Genomic DNA, 20,065 nt, shown 5'->3' with positions numbered 1-20,065 from the left:
CACGTGGCAGCTCCCTGGGCTGCACAGGCCACGCCGGGCAGGACTGGGCCGGGGCAGGAGTGTGCCAGGGCCCCGCCCCGCCCCTGAAGCCTTCCTTCTTTCCAGGGCACTGACGGCCTGCCCATCCCTGGCTGCTGGCATCAGGTATCTTGTGGGGAAGTCTCCGGGACGGGCTGGGAGGAGTGGGGGCACAAGAGGGGCCCTGAGGGTGGGTGTCTTCGGCTCCCTACACGGTGACTGAACAGCCAGGCTTCTGTGTCACGGGCCTAGCTTTACTTCTCCCAACACGTGGCCTGAGGCCAGGGCCACAGTCCTGGCTGATTATGCAGAGCCCCCCTGCCGGTTGGACGGGCCCACTCAGCACTTGGCGCAGAGGGGAGCCCCCGGGGCCAGACACCCCTCCTCACCGTTAGTCTCTCCCTCCTTCTCCAGTGATCCTCAGCACCCAGCTCGCAACCTGTACAGATCCATGTGGACATTTCTAATTTTTGTAAAAACGAAACAGTAATATATTGATCTTTCACGGGACGCACTGCCTGGGGCCTCCAACCTTTGAGCTTGTGCCTGGCCCTGCCCCAGAACCACCAGAGTGTGGCGCTGGCAGGCACGCAGATGGGCCAGTCGGGGAACTGTGAGCTGGAGGGGCACCCACTGGCCTTTGGAAGGAGACAAAGGTGAAGGTGCCTGGCTCAGGTGAGGCTGCACAGAAGCAGGGTGGAGCCTTCCGTTGCCTGATAGCAGACTCCAGCTGCCCGGCTGCCCTATGAGAGCCTGCCCCCTGAAGCCCCAGAGCCTTGGGGACCTCCTGGGGCACGGATGGCCCCTGCAGCTGCTCCTGGCCTCTCCAGCCAGAGCCAGCTGTCCATCCTGCCAGGCCCTCCTGAACCCTGGGCTCACCAGGGCAGGGCAAGACTCCTGCCCCAGGCAGTTCTAGCTCTCCAAGTTCAGTAGGCCTCAGGAAGCCAGCACGGACAAGAATACATGTCTTCCGGCTGGGAGGACAGGCCGAGAACTGTGGTCACCACCCGTGGACTCAGCTGCAGGGAGCTCCGGGGGCCCCCAGCGTGGAGGATGGAAAGACCCAGGCTGAACTGGCTGCCGCTTCCTGTCTGCCTCCCCCGCACCGACCCAGAGCAGGAGTGTGACGGGACTTTGCCAGCCTGGGGAGATGGGCCTCCAGCTCAGAGTTTGGGTGTCACTGGCCCCAGTGAGAACTCGGGTCCTCTGGGTGCACTGTCAGATGAAGAAACGGCAGGGTGGGGTCCCCCGGCGGCCCCAGCAGGGGGCCTGCAACCTGCACATCTGCCCTCTTAGAAGAGGCTTCCCCACCTCTGACAAAGGTCCCCAGCCACCAGCTCTGGCCAGCCACTTGCCTCCCCTCTCTGTGTAGGTGGACACTGCTGTGTGTAATAAACCATGGACTGACGTCTGGGTGCGCCTGTCCCTGCAGAGGGCCCCGGGCGCCTCTGCTCAGGCCCCGCCCTGGCCACTGCAACGTGGGGAGGGGCAGGGGACACTCTTCCTGGGTCAGAGCACCCCAGACACCAGAGAAAATAGTTCAGGGTCAGGGCAAAGACGGGGTTGGGAGCTTGGAAGACACATACCAGCAGAGCCCCCTGGCCAGTCATATCTGTGAGCCAGTGGCCAGTGACTGCCGTGTAGAAAATCACCCCAACACGTGCTGCCTTAAGACAACAGTCCTCCACACTTTGACAGTGCTGGGGTTGCTGGGCTCCACCGGGCAGCGGTGGCGCACGGTCCCCTGGTTGGTTGGCACTGGCTGTCAGCTGGGGGGGTCAGGTGGCCAGAACACCCGCTGTGGGAAATGCGGGAGAAACAGGGCGGGAGGAGCCAGATGATCTGATCCAAGGGCCATGATTTAATGCTGTGCTCACAGGCAGGCTGAGTCGGGATCAACTGCTACCCCAAGGTAGCAGTTGGGGGTTTTTAAAAGAAAAGCGTGGGGTTTGTGAGGGGACAAGGAGGGTTAGTTTCTTGTTCTCCCGGGCGGGTGCCTCAGGGCTCCAGGATGTGAGCCAGGACAGCGGGTCAGGTAAAGGGCGGGCTGCACCCAGGTGTAAGAGGGTCAGTCTGACCACTGGCCGCCGTGGCTGGCGCCGATGCCTACTGTGCGCAGTGGGAGAGAGTTCCGATTAAGCCGCAGGCTACCGAGTGAGTCGAGATAACTGAGTCGTGGGCAGTCCAGTGGGTGGGAACTGGCCCGACCCTTTCACCCACCCTGGGCCTCTCCCTGTGGTCTGGGCTCCTCACGGCACAGCTGCAGGACTCAGGGTGGACACTCTGTGGCAAACCAGGGGAAGCTGTGTCACCTTTTATGGCCGAGCCTCAGAAGTCACATGGTGCCAGCTCCTGGCAGTCAGTGGTTGACTTCCAATTCAAGGGAAAAGTGTCAACATACTTTAAGGAGAAAATGCAGGTCTGGTTGCAGCCCTCTTAGAGAACTCCGCCTGCCACCTCACCTGTACAAAGGGACAGTGATGCCTGGTCTCCGACAGCGGTTAGTGGAGACCAGCTGCATGGAACACAAGAACCCAGGCAGGCCAGGCACCTGGCAGCTCCCGTGGTTCCAAGTGCTCCCCACTCCAAGACCAAGCAAGGGACAGAGTCTTGCAAAACGTGTCTACACCACTCATTCCAGCTGGTCCTTTGTTTGAACAACCCTGAGAGAGGGGCCCAGCCAATATGCCCATCGCACAGATGACAAAATCAAGCCCATCCGGGGCGGTGCAGACGAGGAGGAGCCTGCAGTGATGGTGTCTCAGGCCCTCTCCCTCCAAGGACTGAGGCCCGGGGAGAGCCGCGGTTTGCGCAGCCCCCCAACCCCCACTCTGTGGCCTCCTCACTGCACTGAAGAGGCCTGGCCACACCCGGCCGTGGATGAGGAATGTGTCAAGTCTGCGCCTCTGTCTCCCTAAGCTGCTGGCGATGCGGGGCAGGCCCACTGCTCAGCCGGCCAGTCTGGGTCACCAGGGAAGCCAGCAGTGTGAAGAGGATGGGAAACAGTAGGGCCATGAAGACCGATGAGGTCACAGGCTGTCCAAGTGCCCTTTGCTGTTCCAGCAGAACCTCACAAACCAACCGCACTTTACTGTTTGCAACTCTCTCTCCCCTTCACCCAGGAACCTCAGGGCCCCCACCAGCCTGTGGAGGAAGGCGCATTTGTGGGTCGTGTTGCCGCCTCCACTGGACATATGAGGAGATGGAGGCTCTGAAGGGTCCTCATTGGCCCAGGGAGAAACACCAGAACTGTCTTTTGTAATTGCTTGTCGGAGCACAGGCTGCTGGGCAGCGCCCTGCTGCTGGGTGACTGGCAGACAGATTCTCTGGGTGGAGGAAACCGCGTGTTCGCCCTCCCCACACACACATCAGAGGAGGTCCTTCTGCTGCTCCTTTGGGCAGGACAAGGCTATTTGTGGCCCACTGCTGCCCCCCTCATGGCCTCACACCCCGTATTCTAAGGTCTGCAAACTTTTCAACTGCAAACTTCACATTTTAGAGCCTACAAACTACTCTAAGAGTTTGGGTGTGTATGAGAAATTATAGAAGAGTGAATGACTTGCTCAAGGTCCTGGCTGAGACATGGCTGAGTGCCCTGCCTCACAGCTGAGCCCCAAGGACCAAGGGCTTCACATCTCCATGCCAAAAAAACTGCCCCCTTCCAGAAGTGAGGGAAGCACATTTATTGAGTCCTGCTGGTTCCATGGCAGCTAAACTAATCACAAAAATTCCTGCCCCCTCAGAGGAGAGGGCTGACCCAGGTCTCCCTCCTCCTGATCCCTAAGATACTACATGGGGTGCTCCTGGCTGTCACCATGACTGGAGGCCACTCCTGGCATTCGACGGGTAGGCCCAGAGATATCAGACATCTGAAACCCACGACAGTCCTGCACCATGATGAACCATCTCCCTGGGAGCACCCGTGCTGCCTGCCTTGAGAACACCATGCCCTGGGCTCAGACTGGCCACTGCCTCCCATTCCCTGCCCTCTCAGCCTCCACTGACCCCTAGAAGGGTGGGCCTGAGAAAGTGCAGGTCCCCAACTTTTCAAGGCAAGGGCCAGTACTGGGCCGGGACTATTAGGAACCAGGCCACACATCAGGTAGTGAGCTTGAATGTAACGTGCGGGAATCATTCTGAAACCACCCCCATATCCCCCACACCCAGCCTGTGGGTCTTCCACAACACCGCTCCCTGGTGCCCAAAGGCTGGGGACCGCTGAGAAAATGGATAAAGGAGTGCTTAGCCTGGAGCCAGAGGCAGAAATGATGCTTTTTTGAGCAGGAAGGAGAGGCTTCCTGGTGTTGTCCCACCCTTGTTATAGATACTCTTGGCCCAGAGAACAGTCCAGCTGGAGACCTGGCTTGACCACCACCTGCACTGCCGCCTAGCCTTGGACGTCTCAAGTGGGTGAGGTGTGGGCTGGGACTGGCTGCAGCCTTGACCCTCAGGCCGGAAAACAGAGTCAACCTAACTGCTCCGAGCTGCCCTGGGCCACAAGACAGGCTTGTGTTTGGGCTCAAGCCAAGGCCCCAAAGGGTTGCCTGTGGCCTGTACTTCTTTTCTGAGAAAAGAAGGGTTCCCCTGCCCTGTATGTGAGCAGCATGTTTGGTTAATTGGGGAGAAATTTTTTTTCAAGAATCATACATAAGGTTCGATATACCATTTTACAGTTAAAAGTAAGAAACTTTTAGCTTTTCACAGTAGCAGTATCATAGCCAGTAAGGTTTATCTGAGGCACAATTATGGCTAACCGGGAGGGAAAAAAAGTAAGAAACACCATCCAGTTTAGCAGATGAGAAAAGTTCTGGAGGTGGATGGTAGTAATGGCTGCACAAAGTGAACACATGGAAAACGGTAAAATCTTATGGTTTGTATATGTTACTACAGTAGAAAGAAGAAAAGCCGGCTGGCGTGGGTCAGTGGATGGAGCACTGCAGAGAGAGGAGTTGCTGGTTCAATTCCCAGTCGGGGCACATGCCTGGCTTGTGGGCCAGGTCCCCAGTAGGGGGCGCGCCTGATAGGCAACCACATACTAATGTTTCTCTCTCCTTCTCCCTCCCTTCCCTCTAAAAATAAATAAATGAAATCTTTTTTTTAAAGAAAGAGGAAAAAGTAACTCCAAGTGTTAATAAATGCCTTAATAAACATTTTACATTTTTTATGGGGGAAGAGATGAAATCAGAAAAGAGGGAGCAAAGCAGGGGACTGTGACCCCTTATTCTTGGAGTTCATCAAGGCAGAAAGTCCCAGGGCTCCACCCTTGGAGAGGATCTGTCTGCTCTCGCGGCCCCTGGGCTGGAAGCCGGGCCCACCTGAGTGGAGTGTGGCCTGTGCTGCCCACTCGCTGTGTGTCTAAGGACAAAGACGCAGGAGCGCCCCCAGCTCTCCTCTTCCCTGAACACTCTATGACCAACTTCTTAGCGCGAACACGGCTCCCGTTCACCCCGCCTGGGGTCCCAGGAACCGTTCACAGCGCGTCCCAACTTATGCACTGGGAAGGCGACTCAGAGACTGAGCCCGGACTCCCGGGCGAGGCCTGCCGACCTCAGAGCCCGCTCGGCGGCAAGGGCCGCGGCAGGCTCACCCGGGGACCCTTCGAGGGAAGGAACCCGCCCGGGCCGGCAAGGCGAGCCCCAGATACGCCGCGGGCTGGGGCAGCACAAACCCCGCTCCCGCGCTGCGCCGTCCACAGAACCACTAGGCTGTGGGAAGCACACGAGGCTCGTTCGCGGGAGGGGGCGGGGCGGGGGCGGGGCCAGGCCGGCCTCGGCGCCCTTGGCCTTCCTCTCCCCAAACTGCCGCCAGGCGTCATGGCCTCGGAACCGCGCGGGAAGGCGGCGACCCTGGCTCAGCGGCGGCGGCTGCTCAGGTATCGAGACGGCGGCGCGGGCCGCGCGCACGCACGACGCACGCACGTCCTGCGCGGAGCCCGCGGTTCGCAGCCCATGGCCCTGGCGACCACGACCCGCTCTAACTCCCCGGGTCGCGGAGTTTCGGCCCCGCGCCGTGTGTCCGGGCGTCCGCTTCCCCTGCTAGCACCAGCAGCGGCCGTCCCCTTGGCCCGCCCTGCGGCTCGGGAGCCAAGCCCTTCCGCAGCCGCCGCCGACCTCTCCGCGGCCTTTACCCCCGAGAAGGCCCTTGCCTGGCACCTGGGAGGGCCTGGCCTGGCCTGGGCGGGACTCCCTCAGGGACGGAAGTGGAGACGCGGGGTGGGGGTGGGGAGCCGTTTCACTGGCAGCTTCAGAGAACCTCCGCCCTGGACCTGCGCCAGGGGCCCTTGGCGGAGCTCGAGGCAGCCTGTGGCTGGAGCTTGGAGTTGCAGCCGGCTGGACAGCCGCGTAACTCGGCTGGCAAGAACACCTGAGGGCCCGCGCCGGCCACCTGCTGGGGTGCCCCCCTCACTCCCAGCCTTGCAGAAAAACACTGCCTATGGGAGGAGCCCCGATGGTCTCAGCGGCCACCTTTTCCTCCTTTCCAGTCTCACCTGCGGAGTGGGGGCATGGAGGCAGGAGGCAGCACGGTGCCCTGCCAGCCTTTGTCCTTTCCAGAAACCGAAAGGGGGGAGCTGTGATGGGTGGGCTTCTCCCTTTAGGTCTTCAGGCATGGCTGTCCCCTGTTTTGGCCTGTCCCCACAGCTCTTCCTGCAAACTCTTTTTTCCTGAGGATCCTATTAAGATTGTCCGGGGCCAAGGGCAGTACATGTATGATGAACAGGGGGCGGAGTACATCGATTGCATCAACAATGTGGCTCACGGTCAGTACCATCTCGCAGGCTGGCGGGGCAGGAGGGGAGGCCGGGGCTGTGACCTGGTCCAAGGGGCATCCTGAGGTGCAGAGAGGCTGGAGCACTTGGGGAGAACTGAGCAGAGGAGGCCCAGTCTTTCTGGTGTAGCTGTAAACATTTCTGTGCAGGAGTGGTGCTAAACCGGGTATCAGTCAGAGACCCAGGTCCGGGAGTCCAGTTCCACTTGGGACTGACCTGAAGCTCAGAGAGCAGCAGTCAGCCCAGCTGGGACTAGCAATGGGCTCCCCTGGCCAAGTGCTGGGGGTCATGGCAGCTCTCAGCCCCAGTGACCATCTCAGGCACTGGGCAAGAAAACTGAGATAGGAGTTCAGTTATCCAGATGGGGATCTGATGGGGGGAAAGCAGTCTGCCACTCAGCAGGTACCTGGTAGGTTAATAAAGTGGAGGCTAAAAGCAGGCTCTAGTCCCAGTGCGCCTGGGTTCATACCCCTGTCCTTCACTTGTTAACTCTGTAATCTTAAGCAAGTGACTTAATTCTCTGTTCCTCAGTTTGCTCATTTGCAAAATAGGCATGATAATGCAAGGTACCCACCTCAGCATGTTTTGGAGGATTGCATTAACTCACGTAATTTGCTTTGAGTGCTTGGCGCCTGGTGAGCTCCTAGCATGAGCTCCCAGTGAGAGCTCGCAGCGAGAGCTTGCTGATAGCAGCATCTTTGGCCTTTAGCAGTCATTACCTCCAGCCCCTGCTGACTGGGGAGGTGCAACCCCCCCTCCACCAGACACCCCAGCCCCACCAAAGACAAGGGTCTCTAAGTAGGTTTCTGCCAGAGAACTTTTGCTCTGCCGGAACCTTAGGGACTCCTTTCTGGGCCTCCCTTTTCCAGAACAGACATCTGTCTCCCACCTCTGTCTTCGGACCCCCTCTTTCCTACCCACCTCTCCCTCTATAACTGTGTCTCCCCCAGCTGGGCATTCAGATCAGGGATGGGGCGGCCTGGCAGGATCTGTCAGGTGGAGTCAGGTGTATGATGAAGGTGGCCTTCTTCCAGTCGGACACTGCCACCCTCTCGTGGTCCAAGCCGCGCACGAACAGAACCAAATGCTCAACACCAACAGCCGGTACCTGCACGACAACATCGTGGATTTCGCACAGAGGCTGTCCGAGACCCTGCCAGAGTCGCTCTGTGTGTTCTATTTCCTGAATTCTGGGTAAGTGCCCTGCGGCCAGCCCCCCATGCAAGACAAGCAGAGTGGAGCCGACGGGATGTGGACTGGAGAAGAGGCAGCCCTCGCTGGGCGGGTGCCTGTGCTTCCCAGCGGGAGACCCTGGGCTTACTCTGGCGACCCAGTTGCCTGGTCTCTTAGTAAGAGGTGCCATTGCCTCTCTTCCAGGATCATTGGCAGGGCTCACCAAGGTAATGCCTTCCTGTATTTCTGCCTTGGGAGTACCTAGGCACAGTGCTGGGGCTGCGACCAAATCCCTGCTTACTCAGTAAGAAAACCTCAAGTGATTCTTCCAAAAAATGAAACATTATGCGGGTGCAGGTCATTACCTGGAGGAAAAGTGCAGGATCTTCAGAGGCATAGAAGCAGACCTGACCTGCTCTGGAGGGCCAGGGAAGGAGGGACATGAGGCTGAGAGCTGCCCGGGAGACAAGTGTGTTTGGCGAGGTTCCTACCACATGGGGCAGCCTGTGCGGAGGCCCTGCAGCCCAGCCCACCTGAGGAACTGCAGGGCGGCTGATGAGGGAGGGAAGATGTGAGCAGACACTGGGGGGGGATGCAGGGCCCCCTCAGCCAGGGCCTGAGCAGCCAAGGAGAATCTGTTTGTATGCTAAGAGCACCGGAAGTCGTCAGAGGGTTTTGGTTTGACAAATGACGTCATCGGGGCTGGGGGAGAGCTAGAGTGGTCATCACGGGGCGCCATTTCAGCAGCCAGGTGGCAGGCAATGGCAGCTCCCACTGAGGAGTGGCAGTGGGGACAGCAGTGGCAGATGATGACGTGTGCACAGAAGCAGGCCAGCATCCTGGGAGAGAACATTTCAACATGCCGTAGGTTGAGGCACTTAGGTCCTGGTAACTATTATTATCATCATCATTGCTGTTTGTATAGTGCATTTGTCATTCTCTCCTGCATGGTAATTTCTAGGGAACGGAATTTACATCTTCATTTTACAGATAAGGAAACAGCAATTCAAAAAAAAAGGAACTAGCTTTCCCAGGGCCATCCATCCACACCGGATGGGAGCCAGAATGGGGACCTCTCTGGGACGAGTGGGGAGCTGGTCCAGGAGTGGGGACATCCTTGGCAGTGGAGGAAAGGACATTTGCTGGGTTACTCCACCAGATTTACTCTGCGGATTCCAGCGACTTCCGTGTGGCCAAATCCAGTGGGCTCTTTGCTGCCCTTGTCTTGCTGTCTTTCAGTTACCACTCTCTCTAGAAGTGCTCTGGTCTTGCTTGCAGGACACTGCACGCTCCCAGCTTCCCCGAGCTTCTGCCAGCCCTCCTGTCGTCTTTGCCGAGTCCTCTGTTCTGTAGGGCAGGTCCTCCAGGCCCTCTCCCTTCCCAATCTCATCTGTTCCCATGGGATTACATGTCACTGCGTGCCGGTGACTCCCCAGTTTGTGTCTCAAGCCCAGATGCTTCCCGTGTGATCCAGTCTCATGGTTCTACCCCCCAATTGACCTCTGAGGGTTTTTTTAAAGAATTTATTTATTTAAGAGGGGAAAGGAGAGAGAGAGGGAGAGAAACACTGATGAGCTGCCTCTCACACACCCTCAGCCAAGGTCCTGGCCCACAGCCCAGGCTTGCGCCCTGACCAGAAATCAAAGTCGCCACTTTTCAGTTTGCGGTGCGATGCCCAACCCACCGAGCCACACTGCTCAGGGCCCATGTGACTTCTTGAACATCTCCAACTCTGCGTGTTGGAAAGACAGTGAGGAGGTGATTGTCTTCTACTGATGCCTGGGGTGGGACCGTGGCGCTGGCTGTCCTTCGCTTTCCCAGGCACCTACCCCAGACCTTCCCAGGAGGATGTCACCCTCACTGCCACCCCACACTGGTCTCGCTTCATCGATGACAGTACCATCTGCCTCTGTTCAAGGCAGACACCTGCCTCCCAGTCCTACCTCAGCCTGTCTCACCTGTCCCCAGGACGCCTCTGTCCACCTCTGTCCATCTCCATTTATCTCCATGGCTACCACATGCTCTCACTGCATGGCCTTGGTCATGTCCTTGGTCTCCTCACTTCCACTTTTTTTTTTCATTGCATTAGTGTGTTCTTTTTTATTTTATGACTACTGTCGATGGAGGAGGGGCAGCATACTAGAGTTGACAAGCCCAGAGGATTCACTTCCACTTTAATTCCCTTCTACTCCATTAGTCACGGCCAGAGGCTTCCCCCTCAACTCGGAAGCTGGGTCGTGTCTCTGCTGTGATTGAAACTCCTTGGCAGCTTTGCCCAGCCCTAAGAAGAGAATCCGGGCTCCGTCCAAGGCCCCCTGAAGATGGCCCCGCACGTCCCCCCACTGCTGCCCCACTCTGGCCTCCCCGTCCTCCCTCGGTTCCTGAGCACACTGAGCTCTTGTCTGTCCCCAGGCCTGGCACGTGCCACCTGCCGTGCCGGAACCCACCCCCCCCCCCCAGGGAAGCAGTGCAGGCGCTGCCCCCTCACAGAGCCCTGCCCTGACCCCTGGTAGCCAGCTCGGGCTGCCCCAGGGAGGCTTCGGCAGCTGCCGTTCATCTTCTCACAGCCCTGGGGGCCGGGTTCGAGACCAGGGCGTCTGCAGGTTTGGTTTCGTCGCAGGCTCCCCTTGGTTCACAGGTGGCCACCTTGCTGCCTTCACGGGGTCTGTCTGTGCCCACCAGCCCCTGGTGTATCTATGCCTAAATATCTCTTCCTTGTTACAAGGACATCACTGAGGTTGGATGAGGGCCGCCCTAACAGCTCCATGTTAACTTCGTCGCCTCTTTAAGGCCCTGTCTGCACACACAGGTGCATTCTGAGGTGCTGGGAGGTAGAAGTTCAACCTAGGAACTTTGCAGGACACCATTCAGCCCCCTCAACTAAAGCAGGACCCCCTCCGGAGCTCGTAGGGCACTTATCAGCATGATGGTTCTTTCTTTCCTTGGGTTTTGTTGGCTTGACTTTCAGGACACATACCTGTTTTACTATTTTGCCCCCCTGCTCCTAGCGCAAGTCAGGTATTTGGTGAATTTTTATTGAATGACCAATGAATGGGGTCCCGAGAGTGTTATGGCTGCTGGCAGGGCTCCCCCTGCCCTCTGGGCTTCTCTGGAGGAAGCAGGGCGCCAGGAGGGACAGCCCTCGGAGAGCTGGCAGCTGGTGCCCTCCTTTTCCACCACAGGTCGGAGGCCAACGACCTGGCCCTGAGGCTGGCCCGCCAGTACACACGACACTGGGACGTGGTGGTGTTGGAGCAGTAAGTGTCATTCCCAAAGCCTGGGTCTGCCGCCTGGTGGGGGTCAGTGAGGCTCTGGCTTACAGTGCCCTGGGTAGGAAGGACAGGGCTGTGGCTACAGAGACACCCTCCCACACACCAGGGGGGCCTTTACCCGATCTCTGCTAGGAGAGCAGCTTCTGGGGAGCTGAGAAAACTCTGGCAGCGGGGAGGGGGGTTGCTCCCACATTTGAGGCATTGAAGCTGGTCCGACAATGGCTTCTACATATCGATCATGTGCCTCGCAAGGCCCAGGGTCGGAGCCTTAGCGCATGGACGGCTCATTACAACCCTGAAGAAAAACCCCACTTTGAGAGGAGAGGACTGGCCCCAGGGAGCCTAGCTAATTACCCCTGTTATGCAGCGAGTAAGCAGCCTCCCCGGAGGTCTTACAGACTCCAAGGTCTGTGCTTGTCCTCGGCCGGAGGACCCAAGGCTGTGTCAGAAAGGTGTATCTCCTGGGGAGGGCAAATGGTTGTCAAGGCCAGGCCAGAGTGCAGGCTGCCCGGACCTGAGCCCGCCCCCCCTCTCCTCCCCAGTGCTTACCATGGCCACCTGAGCTCCCTGATCGACATCAGCCCGTACAAATTCCGGGACCTGGATGGCCAGAAGGAGTGGGTTCACGTGGTACGCATGGCCCAAGAGGGTGACAGGTCGGTGCCCGCACCCAGCCTGGGTGACACAGCACTGTCACTCCCCACAGGCACCTCTCCCAGACACCTACCGGGGCCTCTACCGCGAGGACCACCCCAATCCAGCTGAGGCCTATGCCAGAGAGGTGAAACGTGTGGTCAGCAGTGCACAGGCGCAGGGCAGGCAGGTAACCACATCTGTGCCGGTCCAGTCCTGCCAAGGGCAAACGCCGCTCCCCCATTGCCAGCTGGTGCTAGGTATTGGAGCCCTGACAGACTCAGGACCAGGGGTGTGTCTGGGTGTCACAGGAGCCCCGGGGTCTAAGCCGCATCCGTGTGGGTGTGAAGGAGGGTCTTTGGAGGTGCTGCCTGACCTCAGTGATGGAAGGTGAGTAGGAGTTAGCCAGTTGAGGTGGGCTCGGGGGCAGAAGAGGGAAGGCACCCTGAACAGCCTGCGTCGAGGTGAGGAACCACTTGAGTGTGGGGCCAGGCTGAGCGGGCACGAGGCAGGCCTGGAGAGGGGCGACCCGGTGCTGGAAGCCCGCAGGTGCGGACCGCGGGGCTGGAGGCCATGGCTGACCTTGCAGGGATTTTAAGAGGGAGGGTAATAAGACCAGGGAGCGCTTGAATGGGGCCAGCCCAAGGGCGCGTAAGCAAGGAGGGGCCCAGGCCAGGCCAGTGTCGTGGAGGCAGAGAGGGTGGAGACGGTGCAGACTGCTGCACCCTGGAAGACCAGCAGCCTTGGTGACCTTGAGAGGGAGAGGAGACCTCGCTGGAGTGACGGCACACAGGACAGAGACCGGCAGGCCACAAGGCCCAAACGGGTGGCAGAGCCAGACCTGGGGGGCCTGGCCCACGTGTTTCTGATGCTCTGTACCCATATGTATAAAGCCAGGAAAGCAGCTGTTCCAGTGGCAGCTGGGTAGGGGACTGGTTTGCCACCTCACCGGCCTTTTCCCTCATCCCACAGTTGCCTCTGAAGCAACTCCACAGCAGAACACAGTTTGGGAGTCAGTGCTGGGAGCAGAAGGGGTCACAGAGGGTTTTAAACACGACAAGCTTAGTGCCAGGTGTGAGGCACGTCCTGGTAGCCAGTGGACAGCAGGGAGAGGCATCCAGTCTAAAGACCCCTGCGGCCCGCACCTGCAGGGGGCAGGGCGGCAACTGGCAGACGACCCAGTGGTGGGAGGGAGTGGGTGCAGGGGTGGCACGGAAGGACGAGGGCTGCGCTGACTGGTGGAGGAGGGGCTGGGTCGGGGAAGGGGGCCACATTTCTGTTCTCGTCGGAGGCCTGGGGGCGGGGCGGGGATGAGCGCATTTTGTCTGGAGCCTGCCAAGTACAGGAGTCTGGGGCTTCTAGGCAGTTGGACTGAGCCCTGAAAGAAAGCTGAGTCACCCTCAGATGGGATGTGGTGAGTGAACTGGGGACACGGCAATGACAGTAACTTGCTCTGTTTGAAGCTAGCATTAGCAGAACTGTCTCCGATTGCCCCTCAGCACCTGCACCTCCGTGTCCCCGTGTCCCCTGTTGTCCACAGATTGCTGCCTTCTTTGCCGAGTCGCTGCCCAGTGTTGGGGGGCAGATCGTTCCCCCTGCCGGCTACTTCCCGGAAGTGGCGAAGTGAGTAGGTTCGAGGGGCAGCCTGGGAGGGCAGGCCTGTAAGGGGTTTCCCAACCTCTGTTCCACATCCCAACCTCAGCCTCACCTGCTCGCCAGATTTTTCAGAGCCCCTGAACAAATAGTGGCACCTAGAAGGCCAGCCATCTGCCTAGGGCCTCAACCTTACCATAGGCAGAGCCAGGGTTCAGTCCCAAGGCCTCCCTGCTCCTGCCCTGACCCCTCTGGCCACAGCCCCGCCCATCAGCCCTCTGTCCTCTGCGCAGGCACATCCACAGGGCCGGAGGGGTCTTTGTCGCAGACGAGATTCAAGTGGGCTTTGGCCGCGTAGGCAAGCACTTCTGGGCCTTCCAGCTGCAGGGGGAAGACTTTGTCCCCGACATTGTCACCATGGGCAAGTCCATTGGCAATGGCCACCCCGTAGCCTGTGTGGCCACAACCCAGGCTGTGGCGAGGGCATTCGAAGCCACCGGGGTCGAGTACTTCAATACGGTGAGTGGAGGCTCCAGGGCCAGGGAGGACTGAGGGTCTGGAAGGGCCCTGGCAACCCACTTGTTATTAATGGGCAAAGGCCAGGGACTTGGTGCTGTTCCCCACGAGGACACTGCCTGGGGTGCTGTCAGAGCAGTGGGAGCCCAGGGAGAGTTACAGCAAGTCAGAGGAAAAACATAAACCCCCTTTAAAATTTGCATCAAGCTAAAAGCCATGGCAAAATACGCTTATGAAATATGTAAAAGGACAAGAGGCCCCCTTCCTTCCAGCACAAGCTGCCTACTGTGTGCAAGGCCTTGGGCTAAGAGCTGAGTGAGGTACCAGACGAGCACCCACCTGGGTGGTGTGTCCTAGAGTCAGAGTCCACCCTGCCCTTGGACCTGGAAGAGGGCATGGCTCCCCGACTGCGCTGCAGGGTGGAGAGCTTCCTCCAGTAAAGTGTGTCCTGGGGTGCCCAGAACACAGTTGTGTGGTGGGCAAGGGGGCATGGTGGCCACCAGGCGGCCTCGTGGTAAAGATCCAAGGCGCCTGAACTGCTCTTCAGGACGCTGAGGAGCCAGGGCAGTGCTTCACCTAGGAGAGGCATGGTCTGAAATACACTGCAGGGGCCTCACACTCATTTTCTCCTGGGGCCGCATTCAGCCTCGAGGTTGCCTTCAAAGAGCCGAACGTAACTTGAGGACTGTAAATGTAACTCCTTCACAGTTAAGTGAGAGCTGGGCACTGCTGCTGGGTAGAAATGAGCTGCTGGGCCAGATAAAACAAGGTCAGCCTCAGGCCTGTGTTTGCCACCTGTGCTTTAGAAGGACCTCTGTGGTCCGTGTGGAGAAAGACGGGAGGTCGGCCACTGGTCCAGGCGGGAGAGGAGGAGCCCAGATCTGGGCACAGGCCATGGGGGAGAATTCACTGACCTCCCAGGAAAGAGGCAGTTTGAACTGAGGCCTGCCGGCTGCCAGGGTTTGGCAGGATGGCCGGGCCTTGGCAGAGGTCTTTGAGGGTGAAGGCTGGTGCTCTCAACAAGCTGTCACTCTGTGCCCCGCTCACCTGTACACAGAGCCTCTGCCCTGGACAAATTCACTGCTCAGGGTGGGGGTCAGGGGAGGACAGGCTCCTAGACCCTCTGATCACTTGGAAGTAGTGTATTCACAGTGCACTGGGGACACAGCGTGGGGACAGAGAAAGGGAGCAAGGGACGCTTCGTGCAGACACGGGAGGATGAAGAGGAAGCAGCGAGTTGTGTTGTGTTGTGTTGTGTTGTGTTGTGTGATAGCGCCCGCTGGAGCCTGAGCCCGAGCCCGGGTTTGTCGGTCTTGCTGAAGCCCACACAGAATAGGTCATCAGTCCCCTGACAGGGGACTTTCATGCACAGCTCACCACCTGTTCCCACACCACCCTCTTTCGGTTCATCAGCTTGACCCCTGATACAGGCCGATGTCCCAAACAAAAGTGAGGACCTCAACCAGAGCCCATGTCCTGTCCCTCCACCCAGTCTTCACTCACGTCCCATGCCCAGCAGTCACTCTCATTTTGTAGCTTCGTGAGGAGTGTGTCCCGCTGTGTCTGGTCTCTAGGGACTCATTTACCCAACACTACATTCCTGAGAGTTACACTGCTTGTCCCTGAAGTTCGTTTGCTATGACTGCGCCATAACGATGTCCCTTTGTGCAAACTGCTGGGGTTTATTGTGCTTCACAGTCATCCCCGCCGTTGTTGCTGTTAGGAACAGTGCCGCTGTGAACCGTTCTGAAAGTCTTGTCCTGCACAGGCGAGAGTTCCCAGGGCAGCCCAAGAGCCTCCGGAGGTGCTGGGTCACTGTTCACCTCCATTCTGAGGCAGTGACATCTGGTTCCAAAGTAGGCCACAAGGTAGCGCCCCACCCACAGGTGAGAGCGATTCCGTAGGCCGGCGCCCTCTTCAGTTGTGCCAGGCACGTGGGACATGAAGGCACATTTGCAGGAATGTTCTCGATTCAACACTCCTTGATTCCAAGTCAGGTGAAGCATCTCTTCCTAGGTTTATTGGCCGTGCGTTTCCTCTTCTCTGAAGCACCTGCTTTTTCTTCTGCCCATGTTTTCATTGACTTACTAGTGCTTTCCTTTTGTGGGTTCTGGGGGGGTGACTGCACGTGTGTGTGTGCCCGTATGCGTGATTTTGATGTTTTATTTTTGTATGTTCATTCAGAATCAAATCGTTATTTTTAAATTTAGGTATAATTAGCATAACATGTTAGTTTCAGGTATACAACATAATGATTCAATATTTGTGTATTTTATAAAATGATCATCACAATTACTTAACATACATTGCTGTAGTTATAAATTGCTTTTCTTGTGATGAGGACTTTTAAGATGTGCTCTCTTAGAGACTGAAAATACGATAGAGACCCTAGTCAGCTAGCTCAGTTGGTTAGAGCATCATCCTGATATGCCAAGGTTGTGGGTTCGATCCCCAGCCAGGGCACATCAAGAATCAACCAATGAATACATAAGTAAAACAACATATACATGTTTCTGTCTCTCCCCGCCTTCTCTCTCTCTCAAATCAATAAATAAAAGCAGTCAAATAAAAAATGAAACACATTAGCCCTGGCTGGTGTAGCTCAGTGGATTTGCACAGGCCTGTGAAGCAAAGGGTCACCAGTTTGATTCCCAGTCAGGGTTGCAGGCTAGGTCCCCAGTGGGGGACACATGAGAGGCAACCACACACTGATGTTTCTCTCCCACTCTTTCTCCTTCCCTTCCCCTCTCGCTAAAAATACATAAAAATGTTTTTAAAAGACAGCACAAAGTAAAAAGCTAGAGAACATTTTTTAAAAATTGAAACACATTACAGTATTATTAACAATCATCACCATGCTGTACATTATTATATCCCCGGGACATAATTTTAACAAAGTTTGTACCTTTTGGCCATCTTCACCCATTTTGCCCACCCCCACCTCTGGCAACCACCAATCTGTGCTCTGTGTCTAAGAGTGCAACTTTTTGTTTCGGTGGGGATTTTTAGATTGCACATAGAAGTGACATTATAAGGTGTTTTTCTTTCCCTGTCTGATTTATTTCACGTAGCACAGTGCCCTCAAGGTATGAAAGTATGTCGTTGCAAATGGAATGATTTCCTTTTTACAGCTGAATACTTACATATATTTATATAAATACATACCACCGCTTTATCCACTCACCCACCCATCGATGGACACTTAGGGTGCCTGCCCCCAGGTCTTGGCTATTGTAACGCTTCGGTGAATGTGGCCTGCGAGTACCTCTGAGATGCTGGCATCATTCCCTTCATATAAATACTGAGAAGTCGAACTGCTGGGTGGTATCACGATTCCATTTTTAATTTTTTGAGGTACCTCCACACTGCTCTCCGTAGTGGAAAATTTACATCCCCACCAACTGTGCACAGAGGCTCCTCTCCGCACCCTCACCTGCGGGCCTTGCTTCTCGTCTTCTGATGGTGGCCGTCCCAGTGGTGTGCGGTGGCCTCTCACTGCAGCTTCAATTCACACTGCCCTGACGACTAGGGAGACTGAGCAGCAGCTTTGTGTGTCTGTTGGCTGTGTGTCTTCTGCGAAAAACTGTCTATTCAGATCCCTTGCCAGTTTTTTGAACCATATTCTTTGGGAGTTTGTGCTATGGAGTTATGTAAATTCTTTATATATTTTGGACATTATCTCCTTATCAAATAATGACTTACAAATATTTTTCCCACTTGGTTGATTGGCTTTTCATTTCATTACCGGTTTCCTTTTCTGAGCAGCTTTTTAGTTGGATGTGGTCCCACTAGTTCATTTTTATCTTTGTTGCCTTTGCTTCTGACATCAAATCTAAAAAGCCAAGACCCATCGAGGAGCTCACCAGCTGCGTGTTCTTGTAGGAGTTTTAGTCGGGTCTGATGTGCCAGCGTTCCAGGTGATTTTGTGTGTCCGGGTTCACTCCTGTCTCTCTTTTGCATGTGGCTGTCCAATTTCCCAGGAATTGGATCTTTTTTCAGATGGAATAATCATTTTCCATTCCTAATCGTGTGGTTCTTCAATTTTATCTGGTATTATAAAGCAACTCCAGCTTTCTTTTGGCAAGTGTTTTTCCACCCTTCCACTTTCAACCTAAGTTGTGCTCACCGTGTGGTGTTTTTTACCCCGCGTATACCTAAAACATGGCTTTTTGTTCAAATCTGTTAATATTTTATTTTAAAGTGATGACTTTAGACAACATAACTATTGCTATATTTAAGCCTGTTGCTAACATTAATTTATAACAAGTTTAATATATATTTTGTAGCTCATCTTTTCTACTTTTAACTATCTGTATTAAAAATATTTCATCCCAAATTATTTTCAGTGCAAGCCTTTCTGTTGCAAACCTTCTGAGGTCTTGTATGCCTAAGAATATTTTTATCAGACCCTCTTATTTAAATGTTTTCGCTAAATATAAAATCTAGGTCCTGGTTATTTTCCTTCAGTGCTTTAAAGCTCTGTCCATTTCCACCCAGCGTGCAGTGCTGCTGTTGGGAAAGCTAAAGTCACCGATTCTGTCTTCGTCGAGACGGAATCCACACACTGTAAAGCTGCACATGCATCTAGGTCAACATCTTTGCGATGCCAGCAGTTACCCTCGACCACCCTCAAAAGAGCATCTGCCTTATTTTTCAGACTATGAGACGTACTTTTCTCCTCCACCTCCGCCCCAACTTGGGAGAATAGTTGTTAATGCTGCTGTTGAGTTCTGCTTACATTTACATTGGTGAAATCATTATTTGTTATTAAACTTTACCACATTTTTTGCTTTCAAAATTTTTTTCCCCTATTTTCCTCCTCTAAAACCTAGGTGTGTCCTATGGTCTGAAAAATACAGTGATCAGTCCCATAACCCAATCCCCACCTTGCTTTCTACCACCTTCATGTAGTACAAATCACCACCAAAACCCAACCACCACCTTCCTTCCTTATGTTTCTTCCTTTTAATTTCAAATGCATGGAAGAAACTGCAGTGCTTACCTGGCAGGGGAGACAGAATGTTGCAAAGGCAGTTTTCCCAGGCAAGGCTCCTGCTGGACTCTGGATGACTGATCCCTGCCATTTCCCCAGATGTGGGGAACGCAGTGCATTCATGTGGGGGGGGGACTGCATTTGTGCTCCCTGGGAAAACTGTAAAACTCATTCTCTGGGGTACTGAAGATGTTGCTTCCTGTCCATTGTCATCAGTTTTGGCTCAGATAAAGTCTTATAAAAATTCTCTGAGTTTGGACATTTCCTTATGTTGACACTGTGTGTTTCAGTTTTTGCTGAAAACTGGACATTTTAAATAATGTGGCAACTTTGGAAATCATTTGCCCTCCTCATGGTTTGTTGCTTTTTCTTTGCTTAGTGCCTTTTTTGAAGGAACTCTTGTCATTTTTGTGTGTTTTGTCATGCACAGGCACTGGAGTCTCTGCTTGGTTAGCTTAGTGACCATGTAACGGTTGGGCAGACATCTTAAATGCCTGGGACCAAGTCTCTCAGCCTTGGACAAGAGTTGGTGTGTGGGGGCACGTGGTATGGTATGCTTCAACACTCAGCCAAGCATTTTGCAAGTGTTAGCGTTTACTCCTCCTCCTTCAGAGCCTCAAGGTAGCCAGTGGTGAGTTTAGAGCTTTCTAGGTCTTCCCTGAACGTGAACTTAGCTTTGAGCATAATCCTTACATATATCCACAGCCTTTTAGATTTCCAGGACTATGTCCAAGTGTTTGTTCATTTTCTTTCTGTTGTCCCTCCAGGGTGACAATGGTGGAAAGACCTCTTAATTGTGCTAAGTCACGATTCTAAACCAAAGATGCCCTGCCTTCTAACGAGCTCATGGTAATATGCAGTCAGCAGCCTCAACGCATCCTGTGTCCATTCCACACACAATTTGTTCTGGACATGCCATTGTGAGCTTGAGCACCAGGCTCTGCACGCGCATCTTCAGGATGGTCTACACACTACCACTACATACCCATTAGCATGGCCGCAGCTAAAGAGACTTTAACATACCAGATATTTTTTAAGGATGTAGAACTACTGGAATTTCATAAGACTAATGGTGAGAAAGTAGTGGCACCACTACTTTGG

General features: G+C 55.2%; 2 protein-coding genes across 7 annotated transcripts in view; both read left to right on the top strand.

Annotated features, from left to right (window-relative positions):
• Positions 1-1,426, top strand: part of COL23A1 (collagen type XXIII alpha 1 chain) — a 278,834-nt gene extending 277,408 nt beyond the window's left edge. Inside the window, exons 28-29 of the mRNA XM_037164065.2 lie at positions 106-144; positions 433-1,426. Coding sequence (XP_037019960.1) covers positions 106-144; positions 433-435 — 42 coding nt within the window. The 3' untranslated portion in view covers positions 436-1,426. The remainder of the gene's footprint in view (positions 1-105; positions 145-432) is intronic.
• A 4,356-nt stretch (positions 1,427-5,782) lies between these two features.
• PHYKPL (5-phosphohydroxy-L-lysine phospho-lyase) overlaps positions 5,783-20,065 on the top strand; it is a 23,450-nt gene continuing 9,167 nt past the window's right edge. Inside the window, exons 1-8 of one of the 6 annotated variants that reach the window (XM_037164049.2) lie at positions 5,783-5,890; positions 6,657-6,775; positions 7,819-7,978; positions 11,140-11,214; positions 11,772-11,859; positions 11,936-12,052; positions 13,403-13,485; positions 13,749-13,974. In XM_037164049.2, the coding sequence (XP_037019944.2) occupies positions 5,832-5,890; positions 6,657-6,775; positions 7,819-7,978; positions 11,140-11,214; positions 11,772-11,859; positions 11,936-12,052; positions 13,403-13,485; positions 13,749-13,974 (927 nt within the window). In that variant the 5' untranslated portion in view covers positions 5,783-5,831. Of the gene's footprint in view, positions 5,891-5,925; positions 6,776-7,818; positions 7,979-11,139; positions 11,215-11,771; positions 11,860-11,935; positions 12,053-13,402; positions 13,486-13,748; positions 13,975-18,468; positions 19,724-20,065 lie in introns of those variants that run through there. The other 5 variants (XM_037164051.2, XM_037164047.2, XM_037164048.2 and 2 more) reach the window with 5 other exon arrangements.

The sequence above is a fragment of the Artibeus jamaicensis genome, unplaced genomic scaffold, assembly GCF_021234435.1.
Source record: "Artibeus jamaicensis isolate MK-2021 breed Jamaican fruit bat unplaced genomic scaffold, CSHL_Jam_final contig_1085, whole genome shotgun sequence".
NCBI classification, from domain to species: domain Eukaryota; kingdom Metazoa; phylum Chordata; class Mammalia; order Chiroptera; family Phyllostomidae; genus Artibeus; species Artibeus jamaicensis.
Note: the sequence above shows the minus strand (reverse complement) of the source record. Positions and strands in the feature narration are given on the sequence as shown.